This window comes from Talpa europaea, assembly GCF_964194135.1.
Source record: "Talpa europaea genome assembly, chromosome: 2".
In the NCBI taxonomy this organism is placed as follows: Eukaryota; Metazoa; Chordata; class Mammalia; order Eulipotyphla; family Talpidae; genus Talpa; species Talpa europaea.
This window is the reverse complement of record NC_140068.1, coordinates 97,200,786-97,225,659: the sequence shown is the minus strand read 5'-3', so window position 1 is coordinate 97,225,659 and position 24,874 is coordinate 97,200,786. Positions and strand designations below refer to the sequence as shown.

General features: G+C 56.6%; 5 protein-coding genes across 6 annotated transcripts in view; 3 read left to right on the top strand and 2 right to left on the bottom strand.

The window, feature by feature from the left end:
* Nucleotides 1-1,986, bottom strand: part of COL11A2 (collagen type XI alpha 2 chain) — a gene marked incomplete at its 3' end in the record, with an annotated part of 28,569 nt that extends 26,583 nt beyond the window's left edge. The window contains 2 exon segments of the mRNA XM_084257626.1: nt 1,667-1,695; nt 1,697-1,986. Coding sequence (XP_084113752.1) covers nt 1,667-1,695; nt 1,697-1,755 — 88 coding nt within the window. The 5' untranslated portion in view covers nt 1,756-1,986.
* A 2,219-nt stretch (nt 1,987-4,205) lies between these two features.
* Nucleotides 4,206-9,656, bottom strand: RXRB (retinoid X receptor beta; the record flags this gene model as incomplete). Of its 2 annotated transcripts, none has more annotated exons than XM_084228887.1 (10): nt 4,206-4,353; nt 4,480-4,585; nt 4,893-4,996; nt 5,108-5,240; nt 5,438-5,567; nt 5,967-6,139; nt 7,298-7,477; nt 7,840-7,996; nt 8,504-8,748; nt 9,413-9,656. In XM_084228887.1, 10 exons carry the CDS (start codon nt 9,654-9,656, stop codon nt 4,206-4,208), a joined length of 1,620 nt encoding a protein of 539 aa, XP_084085013.1. The 2 variants fall into 2 exon arrangements, with proteins under 2 accessions (XP_084085013.1, XP_084085014.1); XM_084228888.1 differs by having other exon boundaries at nt 4,893-4,984.
* Nucleotides 9,657-10,433: 777 nt separating this feature from the next.
* On the top strand, nt 10,434-12,909 carry SLC39A7 (solute carrier family 39 member 7; the record flags this gene model as incomplete). The annotated part of the gene is made up of 7 exons (XM_084228632.1): nt 10,434-10,806; nt 10,893-11,061; nt 11,223-11,279; nt 11,411-11,569; nt 11,698-11,838; nt 12,032-12,228; nt 12,637-12,909. The coding sequence occupies exons 1-7, from the start codon at nt 10,438-10,440 to the stop codon at nt 12,907-12,909; spliced, it is 1,365 nt and encodes a 454-aa protein (XP_084084758.1). The 5' UTR covers nt 10,434-10,437.
* Nucleotides 12,910-13,740: 831 nt separating this feature from the next.
* Nucleotides 13,741-15,983, top strand: HSD17B8 (hydroxysteroid 17-beta dehydrogenase 8; the record flags this gene model as incomplete). The annotated part of the gene is made up of 9 exons (XM_084259315.1): nt 13,741-13,786; nt 13,973-14,190; nt 14,288-14,404; nt 14,514-14,606; nt 14,711-14,796; nt 14,909-14,993; nt 15,205-15,247; nt 15,451-15,556; nt 15,929-15,983. 9 exons carry the CDS (start codon nt 13,741-13,743, stop codon nt 15,981-15,983), a joined length of 849 nt encoding a protein of 282 aa, XP_084115441.1.
* Nucleotides 15,984-17,819: 1,836 nt separating this feature from the next.
* RING1 (ring finger protein 1) lies at nt 17,820-21,248 on the top strand (the record flags this gene model as incomplete). The annotated part of the gene is made up of 6 exons (XM_084228158.1): nt 17,820-17,897; nt 18,630-18,790; nt 18,883-19,098; nt 19,804-20,193; nt 20,377-20,650; nt 20,942-21,248. 6 exons carry the CDS (start codon nt 17,820-17,822, stop codon nt 21,041-21,043), a joined length of 1,221 nt encoding a protein of 406 aa, XP_084084284.1. The 3' UTR covers nt 21,044-21,248.
* Nucleotides 21,249-24,874: the final 3,626 nt, after the last annotated feature.

The window sequence follows — 24,874 nt, the reverse complement described above, 5'->3', positions numbered from 1 at the left end:
AACTCCAAGGAAGATGAAAGTCACCCCTCACATTTTCCCCAACACGCACACTACTCACACCATCAGCTCCAGATTGGAAAAATCCCAAAGAAAGTTCCAGCAAGACTTTCATAGAAGTGTGGGGTAGGGCAAGGGCCAGAGCGATCAGGAGAGCAGAGCTGGGTGGAGTGGGTGAGGTGGGGCGGGCAGGCAGAGAAAAGGCCCTTTGAGTCCAGGAGCCGGGAAACCACGGCCTTGCCCCTCCGCCCCCCCTCACTAGCCTGGCCCCCACGTGTGGCAGCTCCGCAAACACCAACACACAAGGGCCGCTTTGAAAGACGAAGGGTGAGTGAGACAGAGACACAGAGACTCACAGAGACCCCAGGCCAAGGAGACCTCAGAGGCCCCTGAGCTCCACCAAAGCCCAGGAAAGTACAGTTCCATCCTATAGACAACCTACCCACAAGTCTGCCCACCCGCTTCCCAACTCACTCCACCTATGTGCCCCTCTGTCTCCAGCCCCGGTCTGCCCCACAGGCTCTACCCCATCACCCCCAATACTAGACCCCTGGCCGCCAAATGCCCCTTGTGAATTTCACACTAACCCATTTCCCTATGGCGCCCCCCCTCTGCCCACTCAACCCCCAAATAAGAGACAATCATCTCAGCCATGCCCCTGCCTCCATGCTAGAGGGTCTCCTTCCCCCCAGAAAGACACCTACAGTCTACAGACTTCAATTTCCTATCCCTGAACCTCAGAGTCCTTCCATCTTGGAAATTCTTCCTTCCGTAATCTAAAGTTTTTATGATGATATCCTGACCATTTCCTCTCCAGAGCAGAGAAGAAATGAGAAGTTAAGTTATATGCTAATCAGCCACCAGAATTTCCAGGAGTGGGGGGGGGGGGGGTTTTCCCCCAACTACCTAGGACCTAAGTGCTCCCAGTCCCTTCTCTCTGACATCAATTCCCTCTCCTAGGAGCTAGGCCTTATAGATCCTGGGAAAAAGAAGGAAAGGATTGGGGTTGTGGACACCAGGGTCCCACGGGAGCCCTGTTGGCCAGAGGGGGAGGGGTGGGGCAGGAATGCAGAGAGTTGGCTCCCGCCTGAGACACCTGATCCCGGCCTGTCCAGCGGCCGTCCTGTTGGCAGCCAGCCCCAGTGCTCCCCAGAGCCAGCCGCGTGGCAGCATCGAGGGCACAGGGAGGGGGAAGGGGATTCTGTTGGGGGGGGCCAGTGGACAAATATTTCAGGTGTCCCTCCTTTCTCTGCTTACTGGGACCTGCTCTGGCCCACAGATGCTTCCCCCTTATACGAGAGATATATACAGAAAGCGCAGAAGACATGTACATACGCTGCACCCGTGGACACTGGCATCTACCCCACACCCACCCCAGCAGTGCTGGACCACACTCGCCCTGACCATCTCAAGTTCTAGTAGAAGGCCCCAGCATCCAGGTCCTCTCATGGTGCACTAAGAGGCACTCCCACCTCCAGCCTTACCTGCCTTCCCCCAGTCACATCCTGGCTCTGAGGGACCCAGGGTGTCCTGCCCTCCAGCCTGGAACCTTGACATTCCCCCATACTCCTTTTGAGACTCAGAATCTCCGCCTCAGGCATCGGCTGTCTCCTACCACAGGGACACTCAGAGCTCCAGTCGGACTCTGGCAGCCCCAGCATCGGGACACCTCTTACCTGCCCAGGCCCGGGCGGTGCTCAGCCCCAACACCAGCGGCACCAGCAGGACCAGGCGATGGCAGCGGCTGCACCGCTCCATAACTGGTTACCGGAACGCTGGGTCCCAGGGGCCCTGAGGCTGCGGGCACCTCGAGGCTGACAGGAGAGTCAGGCTGTGAGCCGCGGACGCCTGGGTCCCGAGATCAAAGGCTGTCGGGTGGTGACAGCGCTCAGCCGCCCAGCTCCATGCAACGAGGCGCCGTCGGGGCTCCGGGGCTGCTCCCTCCTCGGTGGCCGCCGCTCCTGTGTGTCCCGGGCCACCCCGGCAGCCCAGAGCCCCTACCTCGCCCCCGCCCCCGGCCCAGCCCCCGCCTCCAGCCGCCCGCCCACAGCCACGGAGGGGAAACCCCACCCTCGATCTCCACCTGGGGAGGCGGGGCGACAACCTTCCCTCGCTGACCCTCGTTCAGCTCGCCCCTGCTCTCCGCAGAGGATCAGTGTCCTGCACCCTAAAATTCTCTTTTCGGTAATCCCAATACCTCTTCCCCAGCCCTTTCCTTTTCTAGGGCCCGGATGTCCAGTTACGTCCCCCCACACACCCCAGTTCACCACCTCTGGGGAGGCCAGAACCCCCTTTTTGCAAAGTCCTGGGCGGGACTTCGGGCACAGTCAGTGGGTGGAGAGAGGCGGGCCTGAGGGTCTCTACCTCACCCCCCCCACTCTCCCCCGCGCCCCCCTCACACACCAGATCTCCATAATTACGTCCCCTCGCCCCGCCCGGTAAAATTACAGAGCCGGGCCTGGGGCTGGGGTATTTATAGACCGGGCTATAGATAGCGACTCGAGACCCGCCACTCGACGGCAGCGGGGGGCGGGGGGAGGGAGTCAAGAGGAGCCGGCGAAGAGGCAGAGAGGCCAGAGACTAGACAGACCCACTGGCTTCTGGGGCCCGAGGCGATGAAAATGGGGCTTCCAGGTAAGGGGGTGCGGGCGCCCAGGTGGAAAGGGACCCGAGGAAGAAATGAGTAGTCATCACTAGTCGGAGGAGCCCGGGGAAAGAGGGTCATTCAGGGACGAGCGGCCGCCAGCCGGCGGGCAACGCCTGAGTCCGCGGTGCTCGGCGCCCAGCGCGCCCCCACGAACGGGCACCGCGCCGGGTCTGCCCGGAGCCCGCGGCGCGCCCGGAGAGAAGACGCGCGCGAGCCGAGACGCCGCCGCCCGCTGGCGCTGGGAGGGCGCTGGCGAACAAGGCGCCTTTGAGAAGCAGCCGCCCCCTCCTCGGGCCGCCGGCCCCGCCCCCAGCCTGGCACACCCTCTTCCCCCCCGCCCCGACAAAGCGCGCCTTGTGTCCCCCACCCCGCGCCCGCCTCCCGGCCCCGGGGAACCTCGGCGGCCACCGCGGCGGCCAGGGCTCCCGACCGGATACCCCCCCCCCCCAGGGCAACGCCGCGCCGCTACCCCACTGCCCCCGACCCCCCCAAGAGTCACCTCGGTACAGAAAACATCGATTTTAATTTGAAAGCGATTTTATGTGTGAGTAAAAGTGAGGGGAAGGGAACTGCAGAGAGAAGAGCTGCAGGGCAAAAATCATGCAGCCCCGGCACCCATCTCTGCGAGCCGGCCGTCTCCCCTCAATACTCAGGCCAGGATCCTGTGTGCCCAGCCTGCGCGGTGTGTACCCAGGGCCGGGGGAGAGCAGTGAAGGGAAGGGCTTGAGGACTACACGCCAAACCATCCCCTAATGGCTCAGCCACGTCTGCCGGGGCCGCTTCTCCAAGTTAGATAGAAAGAGATGGGGGAGGGGAGGGGACAGACCACCTCAAGGCCCTGCCTTTCCCCACACCACCTCCACCCCTGGCATCTCTTAGTCAGCCTGGGAAAGTACAGTACTTCTTTGAGTCTAACTGCAAGTCTCTATCCTTAGAGGAAATTAAAAATAGCAGATGGGTCTTAAATCTCCACCTGCCCCTTAACTCCCACCACCTTTGTATTTTTCAGTCCGATTGCAGGTGAAGCGTGAGCGGGGACTCTGGACAGGAGACAGCACGGCCCCCTTTTCCTCTTCCAGAGTCGCCCCCATCTGCTGGGCTTGGTTAGAGGAAGGTCTGTCAGAGCATTACTCCCATGTCCATCAATTTGGGGGGCCTGCCCCCCAAATCTATCTCTGGGGAAGTTCCCATTTCCACTCTTCAGAGAGGGATCTTGGTGAGACAAGATGAGGAGAAAGCAAAATCCTGGGAGCGAGGCCAGTGCTTTGTGCTGAGGGAAGGAGATTACTCCAGGTAGGGGCTAAGAAGTCACCCCAAATCACGGGAAACTCAGACAAATTCAGAGACTCAAGGCCACTGGAGAGGTCCAGCCCTCACAGGATTCTGGGGTCCCTCTGACTTGGGATATCAACAAGCCCCTCGGAAGTCTCAGTTATGCCCTGTACTCCTCACCCCACCAAGGTTCTAGGAACACGGCCCCTCCCCACCCTGCCCCAAGGCTCGGAGTCCCTGTCCGACATTCACTCCTCAAGTGTGAGGAGCACCTCATCTGGGTCTGGGCTCAGGCCAGCTGGTGGGGAGCCTCAAGCATTTCCATGAGGAAGGTGTCGATGGGGGTGTCGCCAATGAGCTTGAAGAAAAACAGATGCTCTAGACACTTAAGGCCGATGGACCTGAGGGCAGGAAGACGTAGCAGCAGCTTGGCAAACCTGAGTTGGGGGTGGGAAGAAACAAGTGAGAGCTGGACTCACACGGACCCTGAATATACCCTTGTCACACCCCACACCCCCAAGGGACCTTGGTTCCCACAATCCTTCACCCCACAACTCTCTCACCGTCCCTGCTGCTCAGGGTACTTCTGTTTGCAATAGGTCTCCAGTGACGCATACACTTTCTCCCGCAGCACCTCCACTTCACTGGGGTTGGAGAGGCCCTTGGCATCTGGGATGGCAGGGAAGACAGGAGGAAGAGGAAGGAAGACAAATCAAATGAGGACAAACACAGAAATGTGGCCCACACAATGTTCCTTTTGAGCCCCTTCCCCCCAGATGACTGGCAAGGGAAGCAGGATGTGTTGGGTTTCTGGGATGGGCTCCAAAAGGGAATATATCAGTACATGCGGACTTTTCTTGGTCAGCTGGGTTGAGGGTCTTACTGAGGGGATAGTTGGGTAACTTAGGAGTCTCCGGAGAAGAGGAGGCTCCAAGGTTGCCTTGGTCTCGAGAAACAGGGGTGATCTTCCTCTTACCTGGATTGAACAGAATGATTGCCCTCAGGCAGCCAAGCTCTGTCTTGTCCATCCTCATGTCACGCATTTTGGACACTAGCTCTGTCAGCACCCTGGAGAGGGACCTGCAGGTCACTCAAAGGTCACAGCTCAGCCAGCCTTGGACACGGACCAGCCTATAACCCCACCCCATCTACCTACAGGCCTTAAGGCCAGCCTAGCCGAGGGCCACTGACCGATCAAAGATGGCTCCCACGCCTGCAGAATGGGCTGAGTTGCGGTGCACATGAAGACCTGTAGCGAGGAGGATGCCATCTCGGACATCAATGGATCGGTGGGAGAAAGAAGCAATGAGGAGCTCGTTCCAGCCTGGGTGGGGAGCAGCAAGGGTCAGGAGCCAGAGAGCAGGCCATGGGATTCAAAGCAGATCGGGGAAGAGGAGAAGAGGCACCAAGGTCAATGAGCTTAACTCCCTGAGTATGCCAGCATGCACTGGGGTCACTGGAGGTCAGGAAGTCAAAGAGGGGTCAACTGTCAAGAAGTGAAAGGGATTCAAGGTCACTGACCTGCCCGCAGCAATATGACCTGGTCATCCAGAGGCAAGGAGGAAAAGTGTGGGATCCTCTTCGCCCACTCAACAAGCGTGAACAGCTGTTTGTCAGCTGCCTGACAGATGTTAGTCACAGGGTCATTTGGCTGCAGGGGACAGGGAGTAAGAGTTATGGAAGATTTGGAGGTACACTGTGAGCCCCCCGCCCCTTGTAGTAAGAGGCTTTAGACATCCCTCATTAGGTGCAGTCTCTCTCCAAGTCCCATCTGAACCAATCCCTATAAATCAGACTTCTCTTCTACCATTCATGAAAACAATTATTTGGAAGCTGCCTGTGGTTCTGCCAGTGGGTTGCTTTGGGGTGAGGTCAGAGGAAGCTAGCACACCCACCTCAGATGTTTGAGAGACCTTGTTTGGCAGCTCTTCCAGTCTCGGGCAATGTTAGGAGGGTTGTGAGGGGAGGGAGGAGAGAGGAGGTAGAACAGACCTAGACTCCCGCTCCCACCCCCCATCAGGAAGAAGAGTGGATCAACCCCATCACTCACGCTGCTTCCGCTACCCCCGGTTCCCCCAGGACCCTCAACGCCCTGGTCACTCTTCTGTTCCACCGCAAGCTCTGCCTCCAGGATCCTGTCCACAGGCATCTCCTCGGGGGCTCCCCCAGCCCCCTCCCCATCCCCATCCTTGTCCTTTCCCCGCTGACGCTCCTCCTGTACCGCTGGGGGGAGGGGCAAAAGGGGGAGAAAAAGTGAAAAGTCAGCAGCCAGCAATGAGGGGATTCCCAAATGTCCTCAGGGCCTTATCAGGGACTCATGGCCCTTAGGAGATATTTATAGTCACTAGAAACAACACTGGATTGGGAAGGGGAGCGTGCAGTCTGGAAGCAGGGGTTACACAAGGTCAGATTAAATAAGCCAAGAAAGAAAAGGAAAGAGGGAGGGTAAAAGAATTAGGGGGAAAGCTTACATATCCACTGAGGGCCCACTACAAGCTTAGAAATGTGTAAAACATATTTTAACATTCATCCAATTTTTACAAGCACTCTGTGAGCTCTTGGACCCCCTCTTTTAGATGAAGAATTTGGGGCCTTCACATCAGAAGTGAATTAGCTTGCCAAGTTCACACAATACATGGCAAATCATACATTTGAATCCAAGAGCACCTGACTATAATTCTTGTGTTCTGAATAAACAAACAGGCGGTGAAAGGAGCACTGGCCTGGGTGGGTCTCTAGAGATGGGATCCCGCCCCTGCTACTCTCGTGTTGCATGACCTTAGGAAAGCCAGGTCTCAGGCTCAGCATCTCTAAAATGAGGGTTTTGACCAAGAAAAGGTTCTCGCTCAGAATTCCAGAATGGGACTTGAGAAGGTAAGACAGAGATTAAAAAAGGAAGGTCTTCAGAAAGGTCTGCTGCAGAAGAAGGTAAAGTCAGAGCCCACAGGACACACCACAGATAACAAGGAAACAGATCAGAGAGGAAGCATTGGGTCAAAGAGAGAAAAGACTATTAGGTGTTAAAAGGGGAGGGACAGAAAGCCATCCTGGGGAAGGGCAAGTTATCCTACCCTAGCACCAGACCTGTGGGGTTCCTGGGTTTCTCTGGGGGAGCGGACTGGGGGAGGCCCAATGAAAACTCCCAGACCAGGGAGGGCCACAAAGACAGAATCATTAAGACAGAAACTCAAGGGACCAACCAGACCTGGGAGAAGGGCACCAAGGAGAAGAGAGTATGAGGAGGGAAGAGAACTCAAACACTGCCCTCTGGAGGAGGGAACAGTCCAGTCCTGAGAGGTGCACAGTCTGGGTTTCAGGGGTCCTTCTACCCCACCCCCCAATAGATTCAGAGTGAGAATTCTGGTAGGAGCACGCCCTTACCCTCCCTCTTCATGCCGGTGGCCAGGCACTTCTGATAGCGGCAGTACTGACAGCGGTTCCGCTGGCGCTTGTCCACAGTGCAGTCCTTGTTGTCGCGGCACGAGTAGGTCAGATCTTTCCGGATGGTGCGCTTAAAGAAGCCTTTGCAGCCCTCACAGCTGTAAACCCCATAGTGTTTGCCTGGAGATGTGGTGGGGGGAGAGAAATAATAGTAACAAGGGTGCTTGTAGACCCCTTGCCATTTAAATCCCTTGCCAACTTCCCTTCAGCAACTCGGTGTAAGTTCATTCTGTGTCAAATACAGAGGAAAGAACCAGGATGTGAGAGATGATTCAGTCCCACTTTCCTCACTTTAAAAAACCCTGTAACAGGCCCCACTTCTCTTTGGCCACCCCATTCCCACATCTGAGCTTCAGGTTCTTTAGTTTTCTTTGGGCCCCCCCCCCCCAGTTCACTCCCCCAGAGAAACCCCATGAGTCCCCAGGAACCCCACAGGTGATGGTAAAAGGCAGATTCTCTTTTTTCTTCTCTAGGTCCCATACCTGAGCTTCGGTCCCCGCAGATTGCACAAAGTCGTTTGCCAGCCCCAGGGCCACCGGGAGGTGGTGGACAGTGCAGGCCCCGGACCCCTAAGACCGGTGGCTTCACATCTTCAGGGGGGACAGAACCACCCCCAGGGAGCGACACTGTTGAATTAATCTGGGATGGGGAAATAGGGAGTCACAGAGGGACTCATTGGGAAGGAGAATCTCTCGGGGGTGACAGAAATCAATCCCTACCACACAGGCAGGGCCCTGCATTGCACATTCCAGAGGACATTACTTACACTGCAGTCTATGTAAAGGACCACCTCTGAGGCACAATCCCAAAGAAAATAGACATACAGTTCCCCTTGAAACTGTGCAACACAGTAGCCTTGAAGGGCACTTATCTCAGAAGGGCAGATGGGACAAAAAGGGCAGAAAATCACTGACAGATGAGAGGGACATCAATAATATCAGGGTTCTTTCCTAGGATTGTTAAGGAAGCATGCACTGAAAGATTAGTCACCTCAGGAAGGGTAAGGGGTCTCAAAGGACCACAGGCCTGCCAGGATTAGAGTACTAGAAAGTCAGTGAGCCATGGGGAAGTTCACACAAGGATCTTGGGTCACAAGGAAACAGGGAATGAAAGAAGAGAGGCAGTAAATTGGTCACAACCTCTCACCTGGGGACTGCTGACAGGCCCGGAGAATCCAGGGGGAGCTGGAGGGGGCAGGCCAGGGGACCCCATGGAAGAGCTGATGACAGGGAAGGGGGAACCCAGTGGGGGTGGTGGCATCGGGGGTGGGGGTGGGGCCCCAGAGCCTCCAAGGGATGGGGCTGCTGAAGGGGGGAGGGGTGGCCCAGGAGAAGGGGGAGGGGCACCCTGGGGGAGGGGGTTAGGGGAGGAACTATCTGGGCTTCGGGAGTCTGAGAGAGGGGTACAAAGAGGCACAGAGAGACACAAACAGGAGAGACAAAAAGAGAAAATGAGTCTTCAATTGATCACTCAACTAGAGACTTTAATTCTCTCTGATCCCCCACTTTCCCCCCACCCCACCGACCTCATCCATCCCCAAGTCATCACAAAACAGTTTAACTTCTAATTGTGGTGAGAGGTGTAGCAGATGACAGAGAAGGGCTGTGCAGGTGAGAAAAAAAACAAACAATGCATCTGGTCACCCCGAGCCCGAGGCATCTCGTGCGGGTGAGGCAGCACGTGGGGTGGGAGCAACCAGGCCCTCCACTCCCAGCTTGTAGCTGGAGCGCGCAGGGGGCAGAGAGAGTTGGAAGAGACCCTCCTAGGACGCAGGACCTGCCTTCAAACATCCAGAATCTTCAAGCTGGAGGGACCGCGTCCCACGCCCGGAGCCTCGGGTGCGCAAGGCCTCAAGTGGCCGCCGCTAGGAAGGCGGAAGCTCCCCCTCCCCGCCCCGCCCCGGGGGGGAGGGCGCTGGGGCCCTCGCGAGGGAGGGGACGCGTGTTTACAAACAAGGGGGCGGGAGCGGCCGGGAAAGAGCGCCGGGGGAGAGGGGGAGGGGCTGCTGATAAAGCGGTCACGGGCCCGCCAGTCCGTCGGCCATGGCACACTCACCCCGCCCGCTGTCGCCCATCCCGTCCCGTCCAGCCTCCCCCGGCTCCAGCTCCGGGGTTTGTTGTTCTCCGGCTGCCGCCGCTGCTGCCGCCGCCGCCGCCGCTGCTGCGGGATCCAGCCAGGGCCGTCGCCGCCGCCACCGGGACGCGACCCCACAATGCATTTCTTTTCGCACCCCCACCGGCCCACACTGCCCCGCGGCATGCCGCTGGGGGAGGAAGGGCGGGCGAGAAGCCCAAGACATGATTCCTGCCTGAGTGTAGGGATGCCGAGGAGGTATACCAGGGATGCCCAAGGGCTGATCGGGGGACTAGCTGAGCACGAGGACGCCCCAGAGAAAAAGACTCTGGCCTGAACCGGCTCGAATTAAGGGCTTCGCTCTGCCCTGTACCAAAATGACAGCGCCGATGTGGCAGCCATCTTGGTATAGACGGGAAGTCTCCGCGCTAGTTCCCGCCCCCTCGTCTAGTTGGAAACGGAGGAGGCGGTCTCCTCGGGCCTGGTAGCCGGCCTCGCCCGGCCTCCCCTCAAATAACCTCCGCGTCCGCGCACGCGCGCCACGGCAAGGCCGCTTTGCCTCTACCGGAGTTTCTCCATGTTGGTAAAGGTATTGGGACGGGGCTAGAACGGGACTTCCTGCTCTCGCGGGAGCTGGAGGCGGGACTGCCACGTCCGACCTAACCGGGAAAGGAGAGGACCCCGGAGCCGGTGAGAACTCCCTGCTTTCCCCTACCATCCTTTCTAGACCTTTTTCTCCACCTGGGGGGTCATAGAGACGAGGGCCCAGAGAGACCCTAAAGTGGGGGATCCAAGCCTAGAGCGGTGTCCCCCCGGGGCCCTACATCCGGGAGGGGATACGGGATAAAGAGAACGGGTCCTGGAAACAATGTGGGTGGGAACAGTATGGAAGGGGGGCGCGACCCATAGAAGTGAACGGAGGGCGTGAGCGAAATAAAGCGGACCCTGCATAAGTATAGAGTTGAGGGTCAAGTGGAGTCACTTTCTCTGTCCCTCTGGTCAGCGTGATGGCCAGAGGCCTCGGGGCACCCCACAGGGTGGCAGTGGGACTGCTGACCTGGGCGGCCTTGGGGCTGCTAGTGGCCGGACACGGGGGTCATGGCGAGCTGCACGAGGACCCGCACGAGGACTTCCATGGCCACGGCCACAGCCACAGGCACTCACATGAGGATTTCCACCATGGACACAGCCATGCCCATGGCCATGGCCACACTCACGAGAGCATCTGGCATGGGCATACTCACAGTCACGACCATGGACATTCACATGAGGATTTGCACCATGGTCATAGCCATGTGCACAGCCATGGAGGCTATGGGGAGTCTGGGGCTCCAGGCATCAAGCAAGACCTGGACACTGTCACTCTCTGGGCCTATGTGAGTCCGCAAGGGATGGGGGAGAGAGGGTGGTTCTGGATTATTGGCAAACCCAGCACCACTTGACCCTGACTCTCTCTCAATAGGCACTGGGGGCCACAGTGCTGATCTCTGCAGCTCCATTTTTTGTCCTCTTCCTTATCCCGGTGGAGTCAAACTCCCCCCGGCACCGCTCTTTGCTCCAGATCTTGCTCAGTTTTGCTTCAGGTGGGCTCTTGGGTGATGCCTTCCTGCACCTGATCCCTCATGCTCTGGGTAAGTGATCTCTTGCCTCTACCTCAAATCTTAGTATGTTTTATTCTTTGAGCAAAAGGGTTCTTCCCCTTTTGTAATCCCTAATTTGCAATTTTCTCCCAAATACATAACACATGGAGTTCGGTATGCCCATGTCTGACCTTTTCTCCCCCTTCTTCCAGAGCCTCATTCTCACCATGTTCTGGAGCAACCAAAGGGACATGGACACTCCCACAGTGGTGAGGAAGGAACAGAAGATGATGAGGGTTGGGGTGCTAAGGAAGGCTTATTCCTCCCTATTCTTCTGCACTTGTGGCAGAGGAGTATGGAATCCCCATCTCCCTTAATATCTCAATGCCTTCATTCCCAGGCCAAGGCCCCATTCTGTCTGTTGGACTGTGGGTCCTTGGTGGAATTGTCGCCTTTCTTGTGGTGGAGAAATTTGTAAGACATGTGAAAGGAGGACATGGACACAGTCATGGACATGCTCACAGCCACACACATGGAAGTCACGGGCATGGAAAACGGGGTAAGCCCAAGAACACAAGTCTCTTTGCCTGCCTCAGAATCCTCTTATCATATGGCTTTTACGTGGGAAGGGACTTCTCTTTTGAAGATATATGGGCACATTTGTTATCAACTTCTTTGTTTCCTCAGAGCATTCTTCGAAGGAGAAGCAGAGCTCAGAAGAAGAAGAAAAGGATGCAGGGGGGTTAAAAAAGAGGAAAGGAGAAAACATGGGGCCCAAAGATGGGCCAGTAAGATCTCAGAATTCTGAAGAGGAAAAAGCAGGTTCAGGTGAGAGCTGGAGCCTGTGATACACTTGGGTGAAGGATGTTGTTGTGAGTCACGTGGAATTTGCACTGTCGGTAATGGCAGGTGTCTGAGAAACATGGAGGCGCTGGGTGTGAAGTGGTCTGGGAGTATGCTTATGGCTGACTACTGCTGGGACTAGGAGTGATGGATGTCTCTAATCATCTTCCTTTACCAGACCTACGTGTATCGGGGTACCTGAATCTGGCTGCTGACCTTGCACACAACTTCACTGATGGTCTGGCCATTGGTGCCTCATTTCGAGGGGGTCGGGGGCTAGGGATCCTGACCACAATGACTGTCCTGCTACATGAAGTGCCCCATGAAGTTGGGGACTTTGCCATCTTGGTCCAGTCTGGCTGCAGCAAAAAGCAGGTTAGTGATGATGTGCACCAAACATGGTTGCCCCAAACTTTTAACCCCTGTTCATCCACCCCAAACCCAAGACTGCCTCTCATTAATTCCACACAAGTCACACTGTTACTGGTAACAGATCCCATAGAAATGAAAGGGAAGAAGTCCTTTGTCCTGTGACTCAATATTTTTTGAACTGAGATTCATAAGCCATCTCTAAATGGCTTGTGGGGTCTTTCACTGCTCCCTGTCCTGACCTACTGAATCAGATGATGTGTGGTAAAGATCTCTTTGATTACTAAGGTTCTTCAGAAAATGTCTATTCTAGACCTCCCCTCTTTTTGCCTTACTCTTTTCGTTTGCAAAGACATGCCCATTACCCATATATATACACTTGTATCCCACCTCTCTCTCTTTTCTGTTCACTAGGCGATGCGTCTACAACTCCTGACAGCAATAGGGGCACTGGCAGGCACAGCCTGTGCCCTCCTAACTGAAGGAGGAGCAGTGGGCAGTGAAGTTGCAGGTGGTGCAGGTCCTGGCTGGGTTCTGCCATTCACTGCAGGTGGCTTTATCTATGTAGCAACAGTATCCGTGTTGCCTGAGCTGTTAAGGGAGGCTTCACCCTTACAGTCACTTCTGGAGGTGCTGGGCCTACTGGGGGGAGTCCTCATGATGGTGCTGATTGCCCACCTTGAGTGAGAGATTGGATAAATCCCCCCACCATGGCCCCAAACCTCTAACCCAAGTCCTGCAGGTCAGGGGTCTGTGGATATTTTGGGGGCCCTGACTAGAGATATCTGCCAAGAAAGGAGTTGTTCTTGGGAAGTGTTGACTTTGGCAAAAGGGCCTTCAAGGTTTGCCAGACTTAAGGGACTTCAGAGGTGAGACTGAGAGGCCAGAGGGACCATAATGTTGGGCATGTGCTGACCATGTTGTTGGGTTTGTGGGGCTAAGTGGGCCATGAAGAGTAGAAGAGGGAGGGGTCATGGCAGCCTACCTGTGGTCCCCTACACCACCTGTTCTCAGAGGACCAAGCCGGCACACACAGGCTCCTCCCACTTGGCTGAGCATCAAGGAAGATCAGAGCCCAGGACCGAGCGGGTAGCAGTGGGGATAAACACCAATCGTGCGTCCTGATTTGGGAGTGATTGGCGGGGAGGGGGCGTTAGTTGCTAATCTCATGGCCTAATTTTTTATTTGTTTCTATTCTTTTTATATCAATGTTTGAATCGAGTGGGAGGGTGATGACCGGAAATAAAAACGTTAGATTTTCCCGCCCCACGTGCTGTCTTTGTCTTTTTGGGGTGAGGTTGGGGAATCCTAGACTACTCACTCCCCGGGTCCCAAGCGCCGGACGTCCCACGCGGCGGTGCCTGGCCCCGCCCCCGCGCCGGCGGGCGGCCTGCGCCTTCGGCCGCCTCTGGCTGTCCACGCTAGCCGGGCTTCGATTGGCCCGGCTGTGCTCGCGCCACGCCCCCTCTGTTCTCGGATTGGCTTATTTCTGGGGCGTCCGCCTGCCCACCGCCCACCATGGCGTCCCAGCTCCGGCTCCGCTCCGCGCTGGCTCTGGTCACAGGTTGAGGGGCTGCTCTCCTAGGGCGGGCTGGGTTTCCCGAGTCATGTCAGGGCCACGCAGGATTTTGCAGGTGCTGTCACCTCTGGCTCCTGCTCCAAATGTACTGACTTTGCGCCCTGTTGACCTCTGGCCCCTACCCACTCCACGGGGCCCCGGGTCCGCTCAGCGCGTTCTCTCCCACCTCAGGTGCGGGTAGTGGTATCGGCCGAGCGGTCAGTGTGCGCCTGGCCGGAGAGGGAGCCGCCGTGGCCGCTTGCGACCTGGACGGGGCAGCGGCACGAGAGACTGTGCGGCTGTTGGGCGGTCCGGAGAGCGCAGAGGGGGCGCCCCGTGGGGATCACGCGGCCTTCCAGGCTGACATTTCTGAGGCGGGGGCTGCCAGGCGCCTGCTTGAACAAGTGCAGGTGAATGGAGATAACCTCTCCCCCTTGAAAGCGCTAAGGTTGCATCCACTCTCCTGGCTCTTCGTGGCTTATTGGTGTGTGACTTCCCCTCCCACAGGCCTGCTTTTCTCGCCCACCATCTGTTGTTGTGTCCTGTGCGGGCATCACAAGGGATGAATTTCTGCTCCACATGTCTGAAGATGACTGGGACAAAGTCATAGCTGTCAACCTCAAGGTGGTGACCCCTGAACCTGTGACTTCTGGCCCCTCTAGCCTGGAGAGAAAGCTGGAGAAGGACGATCACCCCAGCTGATTCTTTTTGCCTTGTTATTCTCTCCCCCTAGGGCATCTTTCTAGTCACTCAGGCTGCAGCCCAAGCCATGGTGACTAGTGGTTGTCATGGCTCCATCATCAACATCAGTAGCATTGTGGGGAAGGTCAGTTTGATGTGGGACCAAGTCAGCCAGCCAGCCAAGTGGGCATAGAGTATAGGCCCTCTTTGGAATTCCTGACTCATCCTGAATCTCTGACTCACCCATAGGTGGGGAACGTGGGACAGACCAACTATGCAGCATCCAAGGCTGGTGTGATTGGGTTGACCCAGACTGCAGCCCGTGAGCTTGGACGGTTGGTCAGACACATGGGGGGTGATGGGAGCTTTACTGAACCATGTGTGAGGTGGGAGGCAACGGTCAGTGTTCACACGTCCCTAGAGTCAACAGGCACTGTCCTTCCACAGACATGGAATCCGCTGTAACTCTGTCCTCCCAGGGTTCATTACAACACCAATGACCCAGAAGATGCCACAGAAGGTGCAGGACAAGGTAGGAAGCTGTGGATGGAAGGCAAAGGGCAGAATCATTCAAAGACGTGACCTCTGGTCTTCAGAGACAGAGACTGCTGAGCATGGTGCCTAGCTAATAGTAGGTATTCAGTAAGTGTACCAGAAATGAAGACAAAATAAGGGTCAGAGACTTAGTCTCAAAAAAATTACCCATAAGAGAAATTTTCACCCACATGAGTATTTTCTTACAGGTGACTGGATTGATCCCGATGGGACATATGGGGGACCCTAAGGGTGAGCAAGCCTGAATGGCAAGGAGGCCCTGGAGAGAGGGCCTGAATGAAGAGATCCCAAAGTCTGTGGTATCTCAGTGGGTCTCACAAGGATTGGTGGTGGGGGTCTGTGTTTGGGGGGAGGAATGTACCTGGTGGTGGATGACAGCCAATTTGGACCCATGGAGTAAGTAAGAAGGCACCCTCTCCCTACCATTCCTATAGATGTGGCAGATGTGGTTGCATTCTTGGCATCTGAAGACAGTGGATACATCACAGGGGCCTCAGTGGAAGTCACTGGTATGAGGCCATTGTGGGAGATGGCAGAGAGGTGGGACCCACTGGAGTCACTGAGGGAAGGGCAAAAGTTGCACTAAAGTGGGCACTCCCCAGCCCATGTGTCTCCTCCTATGCATCTATCCAATTGTTTTTGCCCCTCCCAGGAGGTCTTTTCATGTAACTGCCTCAAGGACCCTGGATTGTACTCACTCCCCCACCACTGTGCTGGACCTCCTGTGGATGAGGACTCAAAATTCCCAGGCAACAAAAGGGGCTGCAGTGTATGACTCAGGAATGCTGAATTCGGGAGGCAGGGGTGCTTGTGACCCTAATAAATTCCAAATCCTCTTCCCTGCCACCTCCAGTTCTTGTGTCCAAGCCCTCAGACCCTTCCCCACCTCCCCCTCCCTTCCCTTTCCCTAAGGATTGTTCCCTTTCACTGCCTGGTCTCCCAGGGCAACCCCAGCCGCCGGGTGTGAGAGAAGAGAGTGTGTGACACTGTGTATGCGTGACACTCTAGGTCTTTTGGGGGGGGGGGTCTCTGCCCCACCCCCTTCTTCTGGCCCCGCAGCCCCAGTCCCCTCCCCCCAATTCCCTGAGTCCTTATGGCCCTCAAGAGTGATTTGTTCATGGCCCCATCCCGGTGTCCTGTCTGGCCTTGGGAGGGGGTCTTGGAACAGGTGGCCCTCCCCCATCCCTCCCCTTTCTCTGAATTCCCCCCTCCCCTTTCTCTCCACCTTACAATAGCTGCAGCCGGCCAGGGGTCGGATGGGGGGGATTAGGGGAGGGGGCCAGGATTAGGGGAATGGGCCCGCCGATGAAAGGGGCTGGAGGAGAGCAGAAGGGAGGGGGCTGGGAGGAGGAGGAGGAAGGGGAGGGGGTCTGCGCTAATCGACTCTGGAGCCCACATAAGGACTGGCCACGGACTGAAGGAGAGGACAGGGAAGTAGGGGGGACCTGGTGGAGGGGGCGAGGGGACCCACTGCTGCCTTGTTCCAGAAACTGGCCACCCCTGGCAGCTACAGCCCACGTCCCGGAGCCCCAGCTCAAGCTGGAGGAGACAGCACGCCCATCAGGGTTTCTGCCCCCCACCCCACCCCTCTCATCTTCTGTCCTCAATGGGGATCGCTCTGCCCCTTCCTCTTCTCTTCCTCCCTGTCTCCTTCCTTTACTGCAAAGTCCTGGAGAACGCTGCTGCCCGCTTCTCACTCCAGACATTCGGCCCCTTCCACATGCGCTCACCCCCTCCCCAAGAGGGGCCCCATCTTGTGTGTGTCCCTGCTTCCGCGTGGTGTCTCCATTCCCCCGTTCCTCCCGTGCGCTCCCTCCCCCGCCCCGGGCCGCGGCTCTTGATTGTCCAAACGCAATTCTCGAGTCTATGGCTCCGGCCGAGAGTTGAGTCTGGACGTCCCGAGCCGCTGCCTCCAAACCTCGAGGGGAGAGCGGGTCGGAGGGTCAAGGGAGAGCCAAGGCGGAGGGTGGAGCAAGCCCCCGGGCGGAGACGGGCATCCCGGGCGCGCCGGGACTTGGCCGCGTCCACAGGACTGGAGAAGTGCAGCGGCCGTGGATCCTTGGCAGCGTTTTCCCCCCGGAATCCGGCCTGGGGTTCCCGAGCAAGTTGCGCTGGGGGGCGGGGGAAGCCGTCCCTCCGAGTTGCTAGGGGACCCGGAGTGGGGGAGGCGGCCCTTTTCCCAGCCAGGGTCCCCGCGGGGGTCTGAGCGACCCCAGGCCCCGCCCTCCGGAGCCGAGGCCCGGGTGGGGGCCGCGGCGGGGAGCGGGGACCGCGTGACGCGGCGCGGCGGTGCCGGGCTGGGGGCGGAGACCGCGGCCCCCACGTGGCGCGGGGCTCCGGCGACGCCGGCTCCTCACTGGGGGCGGGCGCGTCCCGAGGGCGGGGGAACCCGGGCGTCCACGTCGCGTCCCACCCGCGCCGCGAGTGGCGGGTGACGTCTCCGCCGGCGGGGGGAGTGGAGTGCAGGGGCAGGCGGAAGTGACGTAGGGTCCCAGCGCCCGGCCATGGCGGTGGCGGCGGCGGGAGCTGCTGCGGTCTGAGCCGCGGCTGCCGACCGAGCGAGCTCCGCCGGGGCATCTGGGCCCAGGGAGCGGCGTCGCGACCGCGGGAGCGCGGACGGCCAGAGCCGGGTGAGGGGCCGCGCGGGGGCGGGGGCTGAGAGGGGCGCCTCCGGAGGGGCGGGGTCTGCGCGAGGGGCGGCCCCCCCTAAACGCCCTTCCTCCCCTTCCCCCTTCCCCTCTCCCCAGCCTACCTCTCCTCCGCGGCTGTGGAGCCCTGGTGGGGGGGTCGGTGCCCGGTCACCATGACGACGCCGGCGAATGCCCAGAATGCCAGCAAAACGTGGGAACTGAGTCTGTATGAGCTGCACCGGACCCCGCAGGTGACAGGGAGTCTCCCTCCACAGCTTACGCGGTCTCCACAGGCCCTTCAGGCCTCAGACCCCCCATCTCGCAGCCTCTTCCATTTTTTGCCCCATTCTGCCACCCTTGCCCGACTTCACAGACTCCCTTGCCCTACCCTTGAATCACCTCAGCCTTTTCATATCTACTTCAAAACAGCCATGCCAGAGAGGTAGAGCAAGTATTACTATCTCGTTGGAAAGACAGTGAACAGACAGAAATTGTCTTCTTTTTCTCAGTTCAGTGTATAGGTCAGTGCATGTCAGACTCACCTTGGGAGTTTACTGTAAAGTGGAGTTTCTCAGCCCCCACACACTTAAACACACACATTCTGACACAAGTAATGGGAAGTCCTAGAATCTGCATTTTGAACAGGCATCCTAGTGGATGCTGATAGAGATAGTACCAGGCCCACACTTGAAGAAATTCTGTAGAATTAGTTCCCTAAATCACTTGTCTGTGCCTCCCCTATCCCCATAACTCTCACAACACCTCAGATCCTCCTATTGGAAAGCTCCTACTCAGTGGACGCTAATCCATTCTGTTCTCCATTCTCTCCGGGTCATTAGTCTCTCTATCTCAGAATTCCAATCTTCCCCAAGTGGCCAACATGGGAGTATTTCCCAAAACTCCCATATAACAGACTTCTTGTTTCTAAAATCTGCCCCCCCCCCCAACCTACCACCCCTTTCTCACTCACTAATGCCCTCCAGGAAGCCATCATGGATGGCACAGAGATTGCGGTTTCTCCTCGCTCACTGCATTCAGAACTCATGTGTCCCATCTGCCTGGACATGCTGAAGAATACAATGACCACCAAGGAGTGCCTCCATCGATTCTGCTCCGACTGCATTGTCACCGCCCTGAGGAGCGGGTAACAGGAGGGATGTGTTTGAGATGGGGTGAAGGCCACAGAGTTGGAACCTCAGTGACTGACTGCTCAGGGATACCTCTTTCCTACCACAGGAACAAGGAGTGTCCTACCTGCCGCAAGAAGCTGGTATCCAAGCGGTCTCTGCGACCAGATCCCAACTTTGATGCCCTGATCTCTAAGATCTATCCCAGCCGAGAGGAATATGAGGCCCACCAAGATCGGGTGCTCATCCGCCTCAGCCGCTTGCACAACCAGCAGGCGCTGAGCTCCAGCATTGAGGAGGGGCTGCGCATGCAGGCCATGCACAGGTTCGGGGCTGGGAGAGAGGCAGCAACAGGGCTGATCGGACAGATCTGTGGGTCAGACTCTTGGTGCTGCCTTTACTGCCAGCCAGCTTTTTACCTTACCATCCTAAGAGCTCACACCAGCCTTATTGGCAGACCTGGTAGTCATGGATGTAAATTGCAGCTTCTTAGCTGCTGGCACTGTTATTCTTAAAAAATAGCTCACCCTCTAAGTTTCTCGAAATTAGAGTAGTTGAGTGGTTTTTAGCATAAACTCTAGATTCACACCACTGGGAATTAAATCACCTCTTAGGCCAGCCTGTCTCAGTCTTTAATCTGTATGCCTATTAAAAGGGTATTGTTAAAGGTGCATATTGTGATTCAGTTAGTCTAGAATTGAGTCTAAGATTCTGCATCCCTACAAACCTATGCTACCGGCTCTTAGATCATAATTTGAGAGGTGAAGGACTGTGATCTCAAACAAGTTATTTAACATCTCTAAACTTCAGTTTTTCAGTCATAAAGTAGAATGTAATTAGCTGTTTCTAGGAGTTGTGTGATGTGAGCCGATCAGTGCAAAACATTTAGCAGCGTGCTTGGCGCACAGTTAGCAGTTTAGTAAATGTTAGGTGTGATCATTAAGATTTCCCTGATCTCTTAGTCTCTGAAGTTTAAAATCTAAACCCCTTATCCTTGGTGCTTTCTAACCTTGACCGTTTTCTTCTACAGGGCCCAGCGTGTGAGGCGGCCGATGCCCGGGTCAGATCAGACCACCACGATGAGTGGGGGGGAAGGAGAGCCTGGGGAGGGAGAGGGGGATGGAGAGGATGTGAGCTCAGATTCTGCCCCTGACTCTGCCCCAGGCCCTGCTCCCAAGCGACCCCGTCCTGGGGGTGCAGGGGGGAGCAGTGTAGGGACAGGGGGAGGTGGCACTGGCGGGGTGGGTGGTGGTGCTGGTTCTGAAGACTCTGGTGACAGGGGTGGGACCCTGGGAGGGGGAACCTTGGGCCCCCCAAGCCCTCCTGGGGCCCCCAGTCCCCCAGAGCCAGGTGGAGAAATTGAGCTCGTGTTCCGGCCCCACCCCCTGCTCGTGGAGAAGGGAGAATACTGCCAGACTAGGTGAGAGTCCTGTCTGTCCCCAGACCACTGAGAAAACAAAGACCACCTAGACTTCCATCAGAAGTGGGCTTCGCCCAAACCCAGAAAGAAATCCTAAGCCAGAGGCCCTTTTGGAAAGTCCCCTATTTCCCTTCTCTGGTTGAGGCTTCCTGTGCTCTAAACCTGCCCTCTTTCCCACTCCAGATATGTGAAGACAACTGGGAATGCCACGGTGGATCATCTCTCCAAGTACCTGGCCCTGCGCATTGCCCTTGAGCGGAGGCAGCAGCAAGAGGCTGGGGAGCCAGGAGGGCCTGGAGGGGGTGCCTCTGATGCTGGGGGACCTGATGGGGGTGGTGGGGAGGGTGGAGGCACTGGAGGAGGTGACGGCCCTGAGGAGCCTGCTTTGCCCAGTCTGGAAGGTGTCAGCGAAAAGCAGTACACCATCTACATTGCCCCTGGGGGCGGAGCTTTCACGGTGAGAGCGCCTGAGGGTGTGGTGGGAGGCTTGCCTGGGGACACAGAGAACTCAGGATCCCCCCCTCCTAACCCACCAACCCTCTTTTCCCTCTGCATATCCCATCTCCCTTCCTTGTTCCTTTCTCCTCTCCTATCACTGCCTGTGCCCCTACTTTTCAAACGCCATCTCTTTTATTATTTTTTTCTTTCCTTCTCCCTTCATCACATTTTACCTCTCACTCATTTCCTCTGCCATCTTCTCCAACTCTTCTTTCCTCTTCTTCCGCCTCTCCATTCCCCCCGCCTGTAGACACTGAATGGCTCTCTGACCCTGGAGCTGGTGAACGAGAAGTTCTGGAAGGTGTCCCGGCCATTGGAACTCTGCTATGCTCCCACCAAGGATCCAAAGTGACCCCACAGGGGGACAGCCAGGGGATGAGGACCAAGAGGTGTTCCTGTGTCCTGGCCCACTACTCCAGCTTCTTTGTCCCCCAGTGGCCCCCAACCCAGCCAGCCAGCAAGAGGACATAAATGGACAAATGGCTTTTATACAAAGTATCTATATCAGATTCTTCTATATTGTACAGAGTGGGGCATGCACCCCCATCTACTGCCTTTTCTATTGCCTCCCAGCTCCATCTATACAAGATGTTGGGGAAGGTGAAGAATCGTCCCCTTCATGCCCTCCTACAAACAACAAACTTGCTTTTTTTCCTCTTTGAAATCTGCAGTTCTGTGTCTCTGTTCATCAGGGGTATACTAGAAGGGAGGAAAAAAAAAAAAAGATTGGGGAGGGAAGTCTAGAAACCAAGAAACCATGTGGAATCAGCCTTGGAAATGAGGAAATGCCAAAGGTTACTCGGTTTGTAAATTCCATTTTTCTGAACCTGCAAATCAGTAAATATATTATAAACAGGGAGAAAAGATCTGGAAAGCTAGAAGAGACAGGATGAAGAACAGGAGGGGTTGGAGGCAGATTTCAAAACTTGAATAGCTCAACCTCAAGCCCAGGGTTTTAATACCAGAGGGGAATCAGAAAAGTGGCTCTGTAAGGACAGGCAGGCCAGGATATTTTTGCAAAGGGCATAATTCCTCTTTTTTTAAAAAAAGATTTATTTATTTATGTATATAAGAACTGGGGTACAGACCAGAGGTGCAGAAGGGTGAGAGGATTCACCAGAGACAGAGTGGGGAGCAGAACAGGCAGATTGACCAAAAGCACTGCTGAGGGGAGCAGCGGGCAAGACAGGAGAGGTCTGCTGTGCCATGTGGGTTTCTCTCTGGCTGACCGGGAATCGAACCAGCACTGCAGAGGCTGTGGACAGCGCTGTGCTCAACCCACCGCATCACCAGGGAGGCCCATAATTCCTCTTCATGGAGAAGCTTTTCTGTAGCTGGAAAGAATCTCTTTGGGGGGTAGGGTGTGAGGAGGGGGCACAGTAGGGATGACAGTTCCCAGGCGCTTGTGAGCTAATGCCTCCTGAGCCCACGGCTGTGTGGAGGGGGGGCAACCCCGCGATATAGTTCCATACCTGACCAGGCAACTGTTGAGAGAAGAAGGTGGAGCATCAAGGAAAGCTGTCTCTGCCTCCTAACCTCCAATTCCACAGCTTGGGCCCCAAACCTGGGACTGGGGACCAGGCTTTAGACTGCAAGGAGGGAAAAGGTGGGGAGGAGGAATCCCTTTCTAGCAGACACCAACACTTGTCTTCCTGCCCCAGCTTCTCAGCCCCTCACTTCCTGTTTCTATTGCCCAGCTTGCCCCCTCCCCATCCACCCCCAAAGTCCTGTGGCTAATTCAGTTCTGTGTGCCCCCTCTGCATGCTTGTGATTTCTGGTTGGTTCCCCTATTCCCTATTACCCTCAACAGAGCTAACCAAAGGGGCATCCTCCAGCCCCAGGGCAGACTGCAGACTTGGCGGCCTGGCGCTCACCCTAGAGACCTGCAGACATAGAGGGCATCCCCACTACCCTCAGGAGCTGCTTTACATCCGCCTACCCCAACTCAGATCCTGGCTCCCCTTATCTCCACCGGGTATCCAGGGGCTGTGATGCTCCCAGGATGTTGTGGGCGGGTTGGTAGGTTGGCGTTACTCCTGGAGTTTTGAAGATGAGAAACAGAGGAAGAGGAGGAGGGAGGGATACCTGGTGGATGCCGAAGCATATAATAAACTTGGCATCTCTTCTGTTCCGGGGACGGCTGGGAGCTTCACCCCCTCACTCTCTTCATTCTCCCCAACCTCAACCAACCTGGAACCTCTTCTTGCCTGCCCCCTCCTCGCTTGACTCTGGCGGCCCATGACCCCTGTGTGACGATCTCCCGCTCCTAAGGCCCCTCTAAGCCTTCTCAGCCCCTTAGTCCACACCTTTGCTTCATCCTCCCCTTCTGCCACTTCTCACTTTTCTCCTCCTGCTCCCTCTCTCTGTCCCCATAACTGTGAAATTCACAGGCACATCTGTTTATTGAGGTGACACCATTTGGGAGACATAGAGCCCTTGCCCTAGGTGAGTCTCCCCTACCTGGCCAGACCTTCTCCTTCCCTAGTACTGGGGTGGGGGGCAAGGGTTGGTGTCAAGTTCCCTTGGACCTGTTGGCTCTCCTGGGTTAGTTGCCCTAGTGAGTTGTGAGTTGCTCTCAGTTAAGCCTGTATCTATGAGTCAGGCAAGCGCGTGATACAAAGTATACAAAAGGAACTTTGTTGACAGGACAAGATACATATAGGAGAATAAATAACAATGCCAAGAAACAAGGTGGATAAAGAAAGAAAAGGTCAGCAGGAAAGTCACAGGGACCTGGAGGCAGTTCTTCCCCTGCCACTGACACTGAGCGGCCTTGACCAGACCCTGGGGAGGTGCAAGCACCACCGGGGGAGGCCAGCCTTGCATTTCAGCAAGTCCTCTGCAGTGAGAGCATTAGCCTCCATCCCCCAGGGGAAGAGAGTATCCCACAAAGGAGCAGTCCCACACTTCTGGTGCAGGGGGCCACTGGGAGCCCATAGGGTGACAGGAAGGGCCTCTGAGAGGCAGCAGGTCTGACTGGGATGAATAGGAGGGGAAGAAGGAAGTCCTTGGAAGGGGGAGGTATGAGAGGACTCTTCTCTCCTTCATCCCCGCCCCACCCCCGTTTGACCATCCTCAGTTTCCTTGGCCCCCAAGCCATAGCAGAGCATGTGTCTGAGTGCAGAAGCGGAGCCCGGGAGCCCAGGTCCTCAGGACCCTGAGAGAAAGTGCCCTACAGGAGACCCCTACCCAGGTGAAGCCTTACTCTGAGGGCCCTGTCCTTGCCTGGCAGCCCTCAAAGCCCTGCAAACTGCTCACAGCAAAGTTGTGCTCTGGGTTCCCCACCAATCCCACACTGCCCCTGAGAGGTGAGGGAAGGGTTGCTGAACCCCAGCCACGCCATCACTTGGGGCCGGTTCCTAGACTGTACTCTCTACCTCATCTCTGCCTCCTCCTCTTCCTTGCTGCTTTCACCTTAGCCACTCTGGCCTCACAGGTTGGCGGCAAAAGAAGAGAAGGAAGAGAGGGCAGGACAGAGCTCCCTGTCCACTGGGGCACCCTTGACTCCCCTCGGGTGTCACAACTGACCCTTCTCCACTTCCCATGCCCAGTCCTGCCCCCACCACAATGCCCTTATCCCTTGTGGAAAGTGAAGCCTCCTCTTACTGCCATCCACTTGAGTGAGCGCCCTTTCCTGCACCCAATGTGGAAGTGCTTCAGCTGCTCTCCCTGTACCTGCATCCCACACAGGCAACAAGCTCCACCCCTAAGGCCAAATGATGTGGCCACACTCCTGCCCCAGTTCACTCCTGCCCAAGCCCCACCACACCCTGTGGCCAGTGTGGATGGACGTGTTCCTCCCAAGCTCCTGCCAGCTGCAGCACCACTGTCCACACTGGCAAGTGGCCCTTGGTCTGTGTGGATAGGGTTTGGGTGCCCCCCCATTCCCCAAACTGTCCACTGTGAAAAGGCTCACTTAGGGAGCACCCCTGCCTCTGCTCCTGCCCCTGTCCCAAGTATGGTGAGTATCTTGCCCAGGGCACTATCCTGGCCTAGCTCCTACAGAGCACACAGGAAGACATCTTGCCCTTGCAGCCAGTGTGGTCAGGCTCTACTCTACCCCTCTCTGCCAGGTGCTGGCAGCAGTGCACTGCCACACAGCCCAGCAGGCCACGAAGTCTTTCCTCTGCTCCCTGGTTTGGGGAGGGCTCCAGCCACTCCAACCTGTAAGGCCATCAGCAGG